The sequence below is a fragment of the Hyla sarda genome, chromosome 1 (genome assembly GCF_029499605.1).
Source record: "Hyla sarda isolate aHylSar1 chromosome 1, aHylSar1.hap1, whole genome shotgun sequence".
NCBI lineage: Eukaryota > Metazoa > Chordata > Amphibia > Anura > Hylidae > Hyla > Hyla sarda.
The window spans coordinates 189,841,073-189,857,206 of record NC_079189.1 but is presented as its reverse complement, the minus strand read 5'-3'; the positions used below and the strand labels follow the sequence as shown (position 1 = coordinate 189,857,206).

General features: G+C 47.0%; 1 protein-coding gene across 2 annotated transcripts in view; it reads right to left on the bottom strand.

Annotated features, from left to right (window-relative positions):
- Positions 1 to 6,980, bottom strand: part of PPA2 (inorganic pyrophosphatase 2) — a 37,673-nt gene extending 30,693 nt beyond the window's left edge. The window contains exon 1 of one of the 2 annotated variants that reach the window (XM_056566154.1): positions 6,573 to 6,980. In XM_056566154.1, the coding sequence (XP_056422129.1) occupies positions 6,573 to 6,735 (163 nt within the window). In that variant the 5' untranslated portion in view covers positions 6,736 to 6,980. The remainder of the gene's footprint in view (positions 1 to 6,572) is intronic. The other variant, XM_056566159.1, reaches the window with a different exon arrangement.
- Positions 6,981 to 16,134: the final 9,154 nt, after the last annotated feature.

The following is a 16,134-nucleotide window of genomic DNA, read 5'->3' as shown; positions in this document are numbered from 1 at the left end:
CTCTCTTGGGCCACCAAGGGGCTATGAAGATGACACGAACTTTCTCCAATTAAATCTTTTGGAGTGCTTTCAGGATGAGAGGCAGAGGAGGAAATGCATAAGCAAGAGAGAAGTCCCAAACTTGTTGAAGGGCATCTACTGCAAGAAGTTTATCTCTTGGATTGAGAATGAAGATGTTCTGGACTTTGCAATTTTTCTTGCTGGCAAATAGATCTATTTCCGGAATCCCCCAAACTCTCACCAGTGACTGAAAAACTTTAGAATTTAGTTCCCATTTTCCTGGATACACTTGATTCCACCTTAGGAAGTCTGCTTTCTGATTTTCTACACCCCTCAGGTGTATGGCTGTAAGGGAAAGAAATCTTTTCTCTGCCCATATGAACATTTTTGAGGAGAGATCCCTTAGAGGAGAACGTCTCGTCCCCCCTTGCTGGTTGGGAAAGGCCACCGTGGTTGTATTGTCGGAATACACCTTCATATGATTGTTTTTTTTAAACGAGCCCTACCTTACCCAGATCCGCCTGGCCGTTTGCCCGCAATTGTAGTTTTATTCTATGTGTATATCTTGCTGTAACTGGCACGGACGGGGCTTCTGCAGGTTAACTGGCACTGACGTCAGCGATGCGTAAATGAATATTCATCCTCCCAGTTAGGAGCGGCGAAGAGAGGGAGAATTGGAGGGAGGGGGATGAATATTCATAAGCGGCGCTGATGTCCGTGCCAGTTAACCTGCAGAAGCCCCGCCCGTGCCAGTTACAGCAAGATATACACATAGAATAAAACTATAATTGTGGGAGAACGGCCGGTCGGATCCGGGTAAGGTAAGGCTCGTTTTAATAAGAGTCTCCCGCACTATCCACTAGTACCTGCGGATAGTGCAGGAGAAAATATCTGACAGTTTTCTTTTAATGCCATTTATGCTGCCTTCCATTCCCAAAAGTTGGAGGAGTGACATCGGGTTTTCTGGGACTAGGTACCATGAAGATGAAGGTGCTCAACGTGAGCACCCCAACCCCAAAGACTCGTGTGTTGTCAAAGCAGAAGAGAGAATCCAATGAATTCCCATAGAGAGATTCTTTTTCTTCAGCCACCATGCTAATGATGCTTTTACCTGATGTGGTATCTGTAATCTCTTTTCAAAGGACAGTTGGGATCTGTCCCACACTTTCCAGATTAGGGATTGATAAGGTCTCGAATGGCTTTGAGCCCAAGGTACTGCTGGTATACAGGAGGTCATTGATACAGAGACTGACATGGCTGTTCTTATGGGACAAGATTTTCTCCATATCAGATCTTATTTTCAGCTGAAGGGAGAGAATCTTGTCTTCTGGGAGAAAGGTCTTTTGTTTCTCCGAGTCTAAGATCATGCCCAGAAACAGCTTCTTTCCTGCTGGAATTAAGTCTGACTTCTGCCAGTTTTTGATCCAGTCGGGGTTTTGAAGACAGGACAAAGTTAGAAGAAAGTGCTGATGAAGAATTTCTTTTGACTGGGCAATAATCAGTAAGTTGTCCAAGTAAGGAATTATAAAAATTCCTTTTTGTCTCAGGTGAGCAATCACCTCTACCATTACTTTCGTAAATATCCTTGGGGTGGAGGATATTCCGAAAGGAAGGGCCTGAAATTGAAAATGAAGGGTAGAGTGATTGTATTGAAAACCTGAGATTTTTGGGGAGAGGGATGAATTCGTAGGTGAAAGTAGGCATCTTTTAGATCGATAGTACACATCCAGGAGTCTCTTTGTATCAGAGATATAGCTGCCTGCAGGGTCTCCATGTTGAACCTTTTGTAAGAAATAAACTTTAGATTTTTGAGATTTATAATTGTTCTGAAGGTACCGTTTGGCTTGGGCACCAGAAAGAGATGGGATAGTGACCCAGACCTTGTTCCAAGATTGGTATTGGAATGACAGCTTCTAGAGACAAAAGATCCTTTATGCCTGAAAAAAAGACGTTCGTTTAAGGTCTCTGATCAGAGATTTGTAAAACAAAATCTTGGAGGAGGAAGGCTGATAAACACTATTCTGTATACCTGAGATATGGAATTTAGAATGAAAGGATTTATTGTGATCTGAGATCACTGGTGACTGAATAGAGACATCCTTTCCCTCCCACAAGACTGTCATTGTTTTTTGTTTTCGGAATTGGGATTGAGGATAAAGTCTTTGCTTCTTACTCCTTTGGGATAGCTCGAGTGACCTCCTTTACCTTTTCCTTTATACTCTTTGATCCTATTAAAGGAACGGAAATTTTTATTTTGTTTAGGTTTTTTTTAAATAGGGAACTCTTTTTCCTGTCAGCTGCCTTTTCCAGAATTTTTTTCAAGGACTGAGCCAAACACAAGATTACCCTGAAAGGGGATGGCACAAAAGTTTAACCTTAGAGGTAGATTCACCATGCCAGTTTTTAACCTATAGGGCCCTTCTAGCAGCGTTAGATAAGGCGGTGGCTTTTGCTGCAAATCTAACTGATTCAGCTGATGTATCCACCAAGAAGGCTGTGGCTAGTTTCAACATTGGGATGGAAGATATACTTTCCCCTAGATGTTTTGTTGAGCAAATGGCTCTCTAACTCCTCTAACCAAATGAAGAGAGACCTGGCTACAGTAGTAGCCGCAATATTGGGGTTGATTAGAGCCAATGAGGCTTCCCAGGATCTTTTTAGAAGACCATCAATTTTGCAGTCTAAGGTGTCTAAGGTGAGCCGCATCCTCAAATGGAAGCACAGTACTTAACTTTAGAAAGTTGCACATCCATTTTTGGAGGCTCACTCCACAGATTTACGTCATTGGGGTCAAAGGGGAAACGGTTGCGAAATTCTTTAGGGATCTGCAAGCGCCTCTCCGGAGCTTGCCACTCATCTGTAATAAGCATTTTAATGCTATCATGAGGAGGAGGTTCAGCCACAGGTGTATCAGAAGTAACGGGAGCTGAAGAACTAGGCAGTGCAGTAGCTATGCCAGACTGTACTTGTTGATTTATCAGTAAACGAAGCTCATCCATAAAGGATGAAGATTCTTAGATAAAAATGTTGTCAGCACAGGCTTTACAAAGGGGTTTAGGATTTTTTTTTTTTTTTAAGTTTCCTTAGAAATTTCTTTAGAGGATTCTCTTTCTTTTGATTTCTTCAGGGCCTCCTTGTCTCCCTAAGTGGGAAAAGGAATACCCATAAGAATCAAAGCTATATGCTACTTAGAATATATGGGGAAAAAAGCAGCATATTGCAAGCAATACAGTGCTAATCCCAAAGAAACCACTGCTATACAAGACACCAAGTGATACATAAGCAAGAAGCAGTATAAAAGTGAACCCCCTAAGGGCTAGCTACTTACAGTTAATGCTGAGCGCTCCAGATGAGCAGAGCGGGGGGCGGCAGATGCATCCATGGTTCAGAGGGATGCATGATGGAACAGAGGAGCAATTTATACCCCTCCGTTCAAATGTGGCACCCCTCCACGCTTCCCCAGCATTCCGTTGGGCACCACCATCTTGGGAGAAGAACTTCCGGTCCCCAGCCAATGCCAGAACGCACTCACGTCCGCAACGTCAGATGCGCACGCGCCCTGGCAGCTAGGGAGCTCCGAGACCAGCCTAAACAGGACTCGTGCCCCATAAACCCAGACGAAAGCCGCGGTGGAGGAAGGGACCGGCAGGTAACAACCCTAAGGAGGCACGACCCGGAGCACCACAGAGGGAGGAAGACTCATCGTGACCGAAACCCCCGCTGCCTGGCAGCCCCGTCCGAAGCAGAAAACATTCCACAAGAGGTAAGAACCTCCCCTTTCAGTGTATGCATCTAGGAACAGAAAACACTGAGGGGTAGATGGGGAGGGGCCTATTTAACCTCTGTGTTTCTGGTTCCTATTAGAGCTACAGGGGACAATCTCATGGTGGTGCCGTCATGATTATGAAATGAAAAGTAAAATTAGGTTGTCTGTTTTCCACCTTAAAATATTTTCCAAAAAACCGTACGGTGCTACAGACAGGATGAGAGTTCTATAAAAGAACACTGCAAACTCCCCGTCAGTGACCTATGATAAAAAGTCTATAGGGTTGGCAGGAGACTAAGGACTTGTCCACGCTGCAGACATTCTACTGGCCAAATTACTCTTGTAGCCAAGTCCCATTGTTTTCAGTGCTGCTTTGCTCAGGCTGCGGAATCACACAGGTGGAAAGTATGTCTGCTCAAAGGATTCCACCGGGACAGCATTGTTGTTTATAGAGATTGCAATGTCCGCACAGTCCTAGTGTTGAAAGCATTTGGCGTCGCCCGCTTTAAGCAGACATTGATGTAGTGGAATTCTGCTGGTTGAATGTCCGTATTGTGGACAAACCCTAAAATGTGGTTTTAAGAGTACCTGTCACCAAACTAAACTTTCAATATATTGTTCCTTATGTAATTATAAGGCACTTTGCTATTAACTTGCTGTTAAAATTCTCAACCTTTATAGGTTTTTAATGTGAATGAATAAAACAATCACTAGGTGACTCTGTTCTGTTCCCTGCTACAATTCTAACAGTTAGTTTGGTTTCGTCCTGGGCTGGCAGGAGACCAAATTCAGGAAGTGCGTCAGGAACATGGTGAGGTAAAGTGACATTGAGCCTAAGAGGTATACTTCAGTGACATTGCGCCTGCTGGGGAATGCCCCCTTTCTCCTGCCGGGAGCTCACACAATGTGAAGAAGGGGAAAGGTATGATACAGAGCTTTTAAAAGCTCTGAATTTTTTTTTAAGGGCAGGAGGGGTGTTAGAGGAGTAGTTAGGAAATATAATAGCGAAGCATTAGTTTAGAAAATATGGTTTGACGACATGTACTCTTTAAGGCAGTGTTTCCCAGCCAGGGTGCCCCCAGCTGTTGCAAAACTACAACTCCCAGCATGCCCGAACAGGTAAAAAAGGCTGTCCAGGCATGCTGGGAGTTGTAGCTTTGCAAGAGCTGGAGGCACTCTGGTTGGGAAACACTGCTTTAAGCGTATGTTCACAGAGGTGAATTACCTGTGAGTTTCCAACTGCAGATTTTCAACTGCTGAGGCTTTTCCACAGCAAGTAAGACATAGCAGACCCCACTATGTCGATGTAATCTGCTGTGAAAAAGACTGCATGGAACACCCACCGTGACTCCAAAACACAGCAGGAAACTCAAGGATAATCCACCCATGTGACCGTACCCTAAAGGAGTTCTCCAAGAATAGAAAAAGTTAGAGTTAATTTCTTCCAAAAACAGCAGTGAGGAGAGGTCAGAAAAAAGGAATCACTTGTTCTCAGGGGGTCAAGTCCTTTGGGGGGGGGGGGGGAGGGTATGGGTTTAGTGTGGGAAATCACCCAAGATTTTCACTCAAGGGCTGGTCCTGCAGGACTCCTAATAGGAACAAGTAAGGCTGGGTTCACACTACGTTTTCTCCCATACGGGAGCGCATACGGCAGGGGGGAGCTAAAACCTCGCGCTCCCGTATGTCATTCATTTCAATGAGCCGACCGGAGTGAAACGTTCGGTCGGCTCATTTTTGCGCCGTATGCGCTTTTACAACCGGACCTAAAACTGTGGTCAACCACGGTTTTAGGTCCGGTTGTAAAAGCGCATACGGCGCAAAAATGAGCCGACCGAACGTTTCACTCCGGTCGGCTCATTGAAATGAATGACATACGGGAGCGCGAGCTTTTAGCTCCCCCCTGCCGTATGCGCTCCCGTATGGGAGAAAACGTCGTGTGAACCCAGCCTAATCCTGCTGTGGAAAAAGTGCAGAAACTCCGTTCCCATGTGTTCCTGCAGGACCTGAGCCTTGCTTGTTCCCCTGTAACTGGATCTAACATATTAGATACAAGGGGGATAGGACAACAGGACAGGTGTATAGTGGAGGGTTCACGTGTACAACACCAACACGTCTTGGTCAGATAAAACAGGTATTGAAGTGTTCGCTCCACCATATGAGTCATAGTACTGTGTAGTATGTCTGGCTTATTACAGCAGTGTTTCCCAAGCAGTGTATCACCAGCTGTTGCAAAACTACAACTCCCAGCATGCCCAGGCAGCCTTTGGCTGTCCGGGCATGCTGGTAGTTGTGGTTTTGCAACAGCTGAAGGCACACTGTTCGGGAGACACTACTTCAGGATACTTTTCATTGAACTGCTGGAGAGGTCACCGTCAGGTGCAGACACTGTCCATAAGATTATCATCAATGCTGTCTACCATGACAGGAGTTGTAGTTTTGCACCACATTGCTGAATATAGCTTTATATCAGACGGTTAGACAGGAAGGCGGCACGAGGGAGTGAGGTCCACCTTCACAATGTCAAAGGCAATGCTACTAGACTTCGAAGTCTTTCATGAGGAGCATTTGGCACACTAGCGTTTTGTATCCGTTTTACAATAAGCGCAGCAGCAGGTGTGACACAGAAACAGCACGTATACAACCAGGGCGGGCAGCACACTGGCACACAGCACTGTGGTAGGGCTGACTTATAGCCGCCGCCGGGTTCATGTGCTACAACAGGAGAGGGGGATTCCAATGATCAGTGACAGCTGCACGCCCGGCTTCTGGCTCAGAACACCCCTCTGCAGGTCCCGCGCCTACTTACTGAAGTAAAGCCGATACTCGGCAGTGTTGGGCCGCCCCCGCTCCTCGGTAGTGTAGCGGTGCTGCATGCTGAGCCAGCGGCGACACGCCAGAGGCCTTCCGGGACTACAAGCAAACGCGGCTCGATGAAGCCCGAACAAGCCGCCGCGCCATACACCGTTCATGTTTTATCCCCTCCTCCGGGAGCGAGGCGCGGCCCCTGCCTGCACACACGGCCGAGCCGACACTGCCATCTACACGCCTGACAGGGGCAGGGCAACGAGACCTCCCATCCAGAACATGGCCGCTGGGAAAACAAAGCGTCTCATAGAAAATGGCTGACCGGCCCCTGACAACTGAAGGGAACTCACGTGTGCACTGACCCTGTCATTGTGCGGGGCCGAGATAAGGGGCAGCATGGTAACCCGGCAGCAGCTTCTCTCTATACAGCTAAAGCATAGAGAGAGAGAAACTTTTTATTTTTAACACATTATTTATATCAGGCTCTATTAGGATATGTGCGTGGAAAAACTAAACATCATAAAAACTCAACATAAAGTATTTGTAATGTTTTCTAGTAAAAAGACAATAACAGGAAACCCCATTAACGGGCTACTGTGCCCTTAGACATCCTATCCCCTATCCTCTGATTGCGGGGGTCCGGCCGCTGGGACCTCCTCGATCTCAGGCGCGGCATCAGTCATCCAGGACAAAGAGCGAACTCCGCTCCGTGCCGGATGATTGGCGACCACAGCCGTCACACCTCATCTATTCATGTATATGGAAGGAGGCATGACGGCTATGTACTAGCCAATAAACAAAAAGTAGACCAATATATGGAGGGTTATTTATAACCAATACTCATAGATCACCAAAGGGGCATCCGAAAGAACCCTTGTTTTTCCATATATCCCATAAAAGGTTATTCTTTTATTAGTCCTAAACACACAAAAGGTTCAAACAAGACTCTGTCTACCTATTCCTACATGACACAATACTAATTTGCACTTAGTCATCTGGCCTACTAGTGTGATAACATGCTTATGATAGCCGTGCCTACAGTGCACGGGTATCAAGGTTGTGGGGTAGGTGTGCTGAGTATCTAAAAAACCTAGATCACTTCAGCCCCCCTAAACATGTTTCATCATCTGAGTGGCTTTGTCAATAGGTAAGCGGGCACTGAGTGTTAAAACACTGGATTTGAGGTTTTATAACTTTCTATTGTGATGTAATGGGGAGGTCTGTGTATGTTACAACCAATCACAAGCCTATCTAAGCCAATCATCATCACAATCAGTTTGATTGATGTGTTCCTAAGTCAATACATACCTCTACCTCACAACATCAATCATCAGTCTGATCACTCATTGGTCCGAGGGTCATTGACGTGTTACGCATTTAGCACTGCATGAACACTTAGGCTAGGTTCAGACTACGGAATTTCCGCCAGAATTTTCGCTTTGAAATTTCCGGCAGAAATTCCGCTTACTATAATGCATAGTGTAGTGAATGGTTTTCCGTTCACAAATTCACACTTCGGAATTTGTGAAGCGGAAAATCCGGATGAAAAATCCGCTAGAAAATTTCAGTCTGAAGAAAGGGGTTGCTCTTTCTTCAGGCGGAAATCCTAGCAGAACACATAGCAGTCTATAGGAGACAGCGGTGTCCGTGCGGTCCTAGCGCCGACTAATTCAGTCGGCGCAGGCGGAACTCGGAATCTCCGGGCGGAAATTTTCTGCCCGGAGATTCCGTAGTCTGAACCTAGCCTTAGTGCCGATGCCACAGTTAATGTGCTGTAGAGATTGGAAGAAGTGGATGTGTATTAACTGTGGCACCGGCACTAAGTGTTCGTGCAGTGCTAAATGCTTAACACGTCAACGACCCTCGGACCAATGAGTAATCAAACTGATGATGGGTGTTGTGATTGGATAGGAGTTAGAGGTATGTATTGACTGGATAATGCCTTAGATAGGCTTGTGATTGGTTGTAACATACACAGACCTCCCCATTACATCACAATAGAAAGTTATAAAACCTCCACACTCGCCCTCTTACCTCTTGACAAACTCAGGTGGTGAAACATGTTGGGTGAGATGTATCAAAACCTGTGCAGATCACTTCTTTCATTTTTTTCAGGGCCTCTGCAAAATGAAAGAAGCAATCTGATTGGTTGCTATGGGCAACTTTTCCTTTGCATAGGTTTTTGATAAATCTCCCCCGTTGAGGGGGCCGGAGTGATCTAGATTTTTAGATACTCAGCGCATCTACCCCACAACCTTGATACCCGTGTAGTGTAGGCACGGCAATCATAAGCACATTATGACCTTAGTAGGCCAGGTGGCTAAGCGCAAATTAGTATTGTGTCATGTAGGAATAGGTAGATAGGAGGAGATTTATCAAAGTTGTTTATTGCTGCTTCCTCTCAGCCCTGGCACGTATGTCCCCGTCCCTCAGGGGGCGCGCGTGCCTGAGCTTTGAAATTTAAAGGGCCAGTGCACCCATACTTAGTTAAAGGAGATGTCCAGTGCAGACTTTTTCTATTCCGTCCTGCCCGGGCTTTCACTTACCTCCATATGTTCTCCTGGAGCTCTGCAACAGCTGATCTGGCTGTCTGCTTCCTACCTCCTTTAGCCCGGTATGTCACACGGCGCTTCAGCCTGTCATCGGCCGCAGCGATGTCCCGCCTCTGCTGGTGATAGGCTGAAGTGCCATGTGACGTACCGAGCTAAAGGAAGTAGGAAGTAAACAACCTGGCCGGCCGATCATCTGTTGCGGAGCTCCGGGGCAACATATGGAGGTAAGTGAAAGTTTGTTTTGTCTTTTTTGCAGCCCGGGCAGGACGTAATAGAAAAAGTCTGCGCCAGACATCTCCTTTAATGCACCTGTCACCATGTTTAAATTTTTGCACCTCCCACGCCCCCCTCCCGGATCTTCAGTGCTCATTGCCTAAGAGAACGTTCCCATTGCCTGTTTTGCCTACCCGTGTTTCCAGACCTTCCTGCAAAATTTTTTGGACTCCGAACCTTTGCCGCCTAGACCTTCTGCTACGTTAACTAAGCCTCTGCCTCATCCTCCGGTAACTTGCTTTGCCCAGTTACCTGTCTGGTCGAGCCGTATTGGGGGTAGCGACCTGGGTGTCGCCTGCTGCAGCAAATCCATCCTGCCTTGCGGCGGGCTCTGATGAAGATCAGCGGCACCTTAGACTCTGCTCCCTGATACGGTCCGAGTCATTAGCCACACAGGTAGAGGATCTACATCCAGTTTAGTGATAGCCCGCATTCATCGCTTCCTATGCCAATTATTATCGACAGTTTATTCCCCACTACTCCACCTGGGTTGCCCCCATCGTAGCTCTAACCAAAAAAGCTGCCAATCCTAAGGTCTGGTGTCCAGAGGCCGAAGAAGCCTTCAAAAATCTGCCTTCGCATCTGCTCCAGTGTTGTCATGACCTGATCCGGACATGCCTTTTATTTTAGAGGTGGATGCGTCTTCTGTCGGAGCAGGAGCAGTCTTGACACAAAAATCCTTCAAGGGTAAGACTGTGACTTGTGGATTCTTCTCGAAGACCTCTCCAGCGGAGAGAAATTATACTATAGGAGATTGAGAGCTCCTGGCTATTAAGTTGGCCTTGGAAGAATGGCGTCATCTCTTAGAGGGCTCTGTGCATCCTATAACCATCTATACGGATCACAAGAACTTGCTTTATCTTCAGTCTGCTCATTGTCTCAATCCTTGTCAGGCTCGCTGGTCCCTGTTCTTCACCAGATTTTACTTTTTTTATTCATTTTTGCCTTGCAGAGAAGAGTTTTTAGGTTGATGCTCTTGATCTTCCAAAGTACAAGACCTGGAACCCCATCTGCGACATATTGTCTCTCCGGATCGTCTTATTTCTGCAGCACCAGCAAGTCTTCAGCATCTGCCCCCTGAGAAGACATGTTTCTCCTTGTATGAGACTACGGATCTTGAAATGGGGTAATTCTTCTTTGTTGGCTGGTCATGCTGGTATCCGTAAATCCTTACAACTAATTTCTCGACAGTATTGGTGGCCCACTCTGAAATGGGATGTCATGGACATTGTTCGTTCCTGCTCTGTTTGTGCCCGGTACAAAACACCACGTGCCAAGCCTGCCGGTCTACTGCATCCTTTGCCTGTTCCTGATCTGCCCTGGTCTAACATTGCTATGGACTTTATTACAGATCTTAATTCTAGCAGCAATACAGTAATCTAGGTAGTGGTGGACCGATTTTCTAAGATGGCTCATTTTGTGCCTTTGCCTGGCTTACCATCTGCACCACATCTAGCCAAACTGTTCCTTTCCCATATCTTCCGTCTCCACGGATTGCCGACACATATTGCCTCTGACCGAGGAGTCCAGTTCATCTCAAAATTCTGGAGGGCACTCTGTTCACGACTTCAAGTTAATTTGGATTTATCCTCTGCCTATCACCCCCAGTCTAATGGTCAAGTTGAGAAGGTGAATCAGATTTTGGGGGATTATCTTCGCCATTTTGTCTCCGCCCGCCATGACGACTGGTCTGATCTTCTACCCTGGGCTGAGTTCTCGTACAACCATAGGGATACAGAATCCACAGGAACTTCACCCTTCTATGTAGTCTTTGGTCTTCCTCGTCCACCTCTACCCTTACCTTCCTCCTTCGGAGTCCCTATGGCTGATGAACTAGTACGGAGCTTCACCACCATTTGGAAGAAGACTCGTCTCTCCCTTCTTCGTTCCTCGACCCATATGAAATCCCAAGCGGACAAGAAAAGGTGTCCTCCTCCTGAATTTTCACCCATGGACAAGGTATGGCTGTCATCTAAATACATCCACTTCAGAGTACCTTGCTATAAACTATGACCACGCTATTTGGCGCCTTTCAAGGTCAAGAGACGTCTTAATCCAGTGGCTTATTCGGTACAACTGCCTTCCTCCCTCCCTCCGGATCCCAAATTCTTTCCACATCTCCCTCCTGAAACCTGTCATCTATAACCGCTTCACTAAAAAGGAAATTTCTCCCATCTCTGGCACCTCTGATGTATATTCTGTCAAGGAAATTCTGGACTCCAAGCTCATTAGACGTTTCTTTGTTGTAGATTGGGAGGGATTCGGTCCTGAAGAGAGGTCTTGGGAGCCACAGGATAACATTCTGGATCAGAATCTTCTCAAAAGATTCTTGAGCCGTAAAAGGAGGGGGAGACCAAAGGGGGGGAGGTACTGTAACATGCTGCGCAGCGTACTGTAACATGCTGCGCAGCGTCCCCGTGTCCCTGACTCCCGGCGGGGCCGGGATCCGCATCACGGGACGCGCCCGCATGCGAATCCCGGCCTGTCCCTTACCTCACTCCTCTCCTGCTGCTTCCTCTCAGCCCCGGCACGCGTTTCCCCATGCCTCAGAGCGCGCGTGCCGGTGCTTTGAAATTTTTAAGGGCCAGTGTGCCCATAATTAGTTAATACACCTGTCACCATGTTATAAGTTTTTGCACCTCCCACGCCCCCCTGCCGGATCTTCAGTGCTCATTGGTTAAGAGAAAGCATTCCCATTGCCTGTTTTGCCTACCCATGTTTCCAGACCTTCCTGCTATGTTTTTTTCCTCCGGTACCTTGCTTGCTTTGTTACCTGTGTGGTCGAGCAGTATTGGGGGCTGGGTGTTGCCTGCCGCAGCAAATCCATCCTGCCTTGTAGCGGGCTCTGGTGTGGTCGAGCCGTATTGGGGGCTGGGTGTTGCCTGCCGCAGCAAATCCATCCTGCCTTGTAGCGGGCTCTGGTGAAGACCAGCGGCACCTTAGACTCCGCTCCCTGATACGGTCCGAATCATCAGCCACACAGAATCTACATCTAGTTTCATGACAGCCCGCATTCAGGTGCGTGACATGCATCATGTTCTATAAATCCTCTAAAGCAAAAGACGCACATATTTAGACTGCGACTTTCTGTGCGACAAATTTAGATGGGAAAAAACAGTATAAATCCTTTGATAAATCTCCCCTATAGTGTCTTTTTTTTAACCTTTAGTGTGTTTAGGACTAATAAAGAATAACCTTTTATGGGATATATGGGAAAACAAGAGTTCTATTGAATCGCCCTTGGGTGAGTATTGGCTATGTACTAGCCGTCAAGCCCCCTCCCATTGACATGACGGACACAGAAGCCCAAAGCTTTCATGTTCAAAATGCCACAGTGCCGGCCCATAAATCGCAGGTCCCAGCGGCAGGACCTATCCTTTGGATAGGGGATAATATGTCTAGGGGCAGAATATCTCATTACAGCGTACTTGTCAGATCCCACAAAAAAAATAATAATTACATGTTACTCAGTACCTAATCCTGACCATGTACATCTAGTTTTTATGCTTCTATAACCGATATTTATTATAAAAAATACCTCTATTCATTAGCTCACAGTGTTAGAAATCCTATCAGGGGAAAGGGGGCGTGTCCCTCCTTGGTGGGAGGTGATTGGTGTGTCTGCTCATGCAGCCTTGTCCATGAGTCATCTCTTGTCCATGACTTATGGACAAGCCTGATGCTGCTGCAGGACTGATTGGTGTCCCAGTAGGTATGGGGACCCATAGTGTTGGGATTTTCAGGAGCTGTTTTCTTTGCAACCACGTTACAAAGGGTCTTAAGGACGCAGGGCGTATATCTGTATGTCCTGCACCCGCTCCCGCAATATAAAATGGGGTCACGCAATGACCTTGCGTCATATCGGGCCTGTCCTGGCGGCTAATGGTAGCCGAGACCTGGGGCTAATACCGGACATCACCGATTGCAGTGGTGTCCAGTATTAACCCTTTAGACACGGCGATCAAAGTTTGATCGCCGCGTCTAAAGTAAAAATAAAGCATTCCTGGGTGCTTAGTTGGGCTCATGGGGACATCCGCGGTGAAACCGTGGTGTCCCGATCAGCTAGTACGCACGAGGAGGGTCCCTTACCTGCCTCCTGAGTGTCCGATCAGCAATTGATTGCTCCAAGCCTGAGATTTAACTCAAATATGAACCCTGCCTTAAAGTGGTAATAACAGTTTATATATTTTGCTGGAAATGTTGTAAAAATAAAAGTAAAACTCACCTAAACTTCCTATCCCTGCTGCTCGTCTCTTCTCCCTGATTCTAGTGTGAGACATTTCAGTAGGACCTGCCCCCAGCAGAGAGAGGAAATGGCTGCGGCCAGTGATTGGCTGAACGGGCAGGTCCTGCACTGACGTATCATCTCAAGGCCAATAGGGGAACGGAATATGCTGAACTGGGAGTTGTGGCAGATTTTACACCAGCCCCACAACATATAAATCAGTTTCCATGTAAAAGAACTACACATCGGAGAGGCATATTAAAGGTACAATTAGGCGTTAAACAAGTAAGCCGAACTGACCCATATAACAACTGACACTTCTGGATCCTAGTGACTTTAATGGGGTATATCAGGTTTCCTGTCCTTTAAGCGGGTTTAGCAACAGAGCCCTGCAGGAGTGTAAACCTAGCCCTTAGCAGGTTAGATTCTTCTTACTTGCTGACAGTTTCCCTTTAACCAAGTCTATTTAAAAATATTAATCCTTCCAGTACTTATCAACTGTCCAGAGTAGAAGTAAATCCCCATAGCAAACTTCTGCTCTGGACAGAGGTGTCAGCAGAGAGCACCGTTTTCAGTCTGGAAAGAACTACGCAACTTCCTCTCTAGTATACAGCAGCTGATAAGTACTGGAAAGGTTACGATTTTTAAATAGAAGTAATTTACTAATCTGTTTAACTTTCTGGGGCCATTTAATTTGAAAACATTTGTTTTCCACCAGAGCACCCCTTTAAAACAGTTTTTATTCAGGGCCATTTGTGTGGATCATTATGATTTAAAGGCAGCCAAACAACTATATGATAATAAATGATTTCATATGATAACCATCCTTAATGTCTCATGACAGGTATATCAGTCAGGAGTGGGTGTTTGATTCTACTACACTTCTTAAAAAAAATAAAGGGAACACTAAGATAACGCATCCTAGATCTGAATGAATGAACTAATCGTATGAAATACTTTCATCTTTACATAGTTGAATGTGCTAATAACAAAATCACACAAAACTTATCAATGGAAATCAAATTTATCAACCCATGGAGGTCTGGATATGGAGTCACACTCAAAATCAAAGTGGAAAACCACACTATAGGCTGATCCAAATTTGATGTAATGTCCTTAAAGGAGTATTCCAGCTCAAAATAACATATCCCCTATCCAAAGGATAGGGGATAAGTTATAGATTGCGGGGGGTCTGAGCGCTGGGGCCCCCCAGGATCTCCTGGACAGAGCCACGGCAGTCTGCAGGAAGTGAAGTTTCATCCCCAGCAGAAAGAAGTGACAGACACGCCCCCTCTATGTATCTCTATGGGGTACATGGAGGGGGCGAGTCGGCCGGCGCATCATGCGGGGACGGAAAGCCCCCTTTCCAGAATACTGCTGCGGCCCCGTAAAGGAGATCCCGGGGATAGGGATAGGGGATAAGTTATCTTGCACTACAGATGTCCTTTAACCCCTTAACGACCAGGCCCATTTTGGCCTTAACCCCTTAAGGACCAAGGGCGTACAGGTACGCCTTTGCTCCCTGGTACTTAAGGACCAAGGGCGTACCTGTACGCCCATGGGAATTTCGGTCCACGCCGCGCGCCAGGCGGGGACCGGACCGGGGTGACTGCTGATATCTATCAGCAGGCACCCCGCGCAAATGCCCAGGGGGGGTCATCAGACCCCCCCATGTCGGCGATCAGAGCAAATCACAAGTGAATTCACACTTGCGATTTGCGCGATTACGGGTCTATGGTGACCCAGAATATAAGGGGGATCGCGGGTGTCTAAGACACCCACAATCCCCCTGAAGAGATAGGAGTGAGGTGGCAGGGGTGCCACCCCTCCTATCCCTGCTATTGGTGGTCTAGACGCGACCACCAATAGCAGATCGGGGGCGGGGGGGTTAACTTTCGTTTTCCCCCGTTCTGCCCACCCACAATAGGCGGGGAAGAACGGGGAAATGACTGGCGCCGGAGTCCACTTACCGATCTGCGGAGGCTGCGGGCGACGATGGGCGTCGGAGATCGGTGGGCGGCGATGTCGTGCAGCAAGCTGGTAAGTTGCCTAGCAACATCTGGAGGTCTGCAGTCCGAGACCTCTACATAGTGGTCTCTATACTGTAGCACTCCATATGTTGCAAAACTACAACTCCCAGCATGCCCAGACAGCTGTTTGGGCATGCTGGGAGTTGTAGTTTTGCAACAGCTGGAGGGCTACAGTTTGAGACCACTATGTGGTAGTCTCTGAACTATAGCCCTCCAGATCTTGCAAAACTACAACTCCTAGCATGCCCACACAACTGTTTGCTGTCTGGGCATGCTGAGATTTGTAGTTTTGCAGCATCTGGAGGGCGACAGTTTGCAGTGGTCTCTATACTGTAGCTCTCCAGATGTTGCAAAACTGCAAATCCCAGCATGCTGGGAGTTGTAGTTGCGATCCCTCTAGGTGTTGCATATCTACATCTCCCAGCATGCCCTTCGGTGATCAGTACATGCTGGGAGTTGTAGTTTTGCAACAGCTGGAGGCAC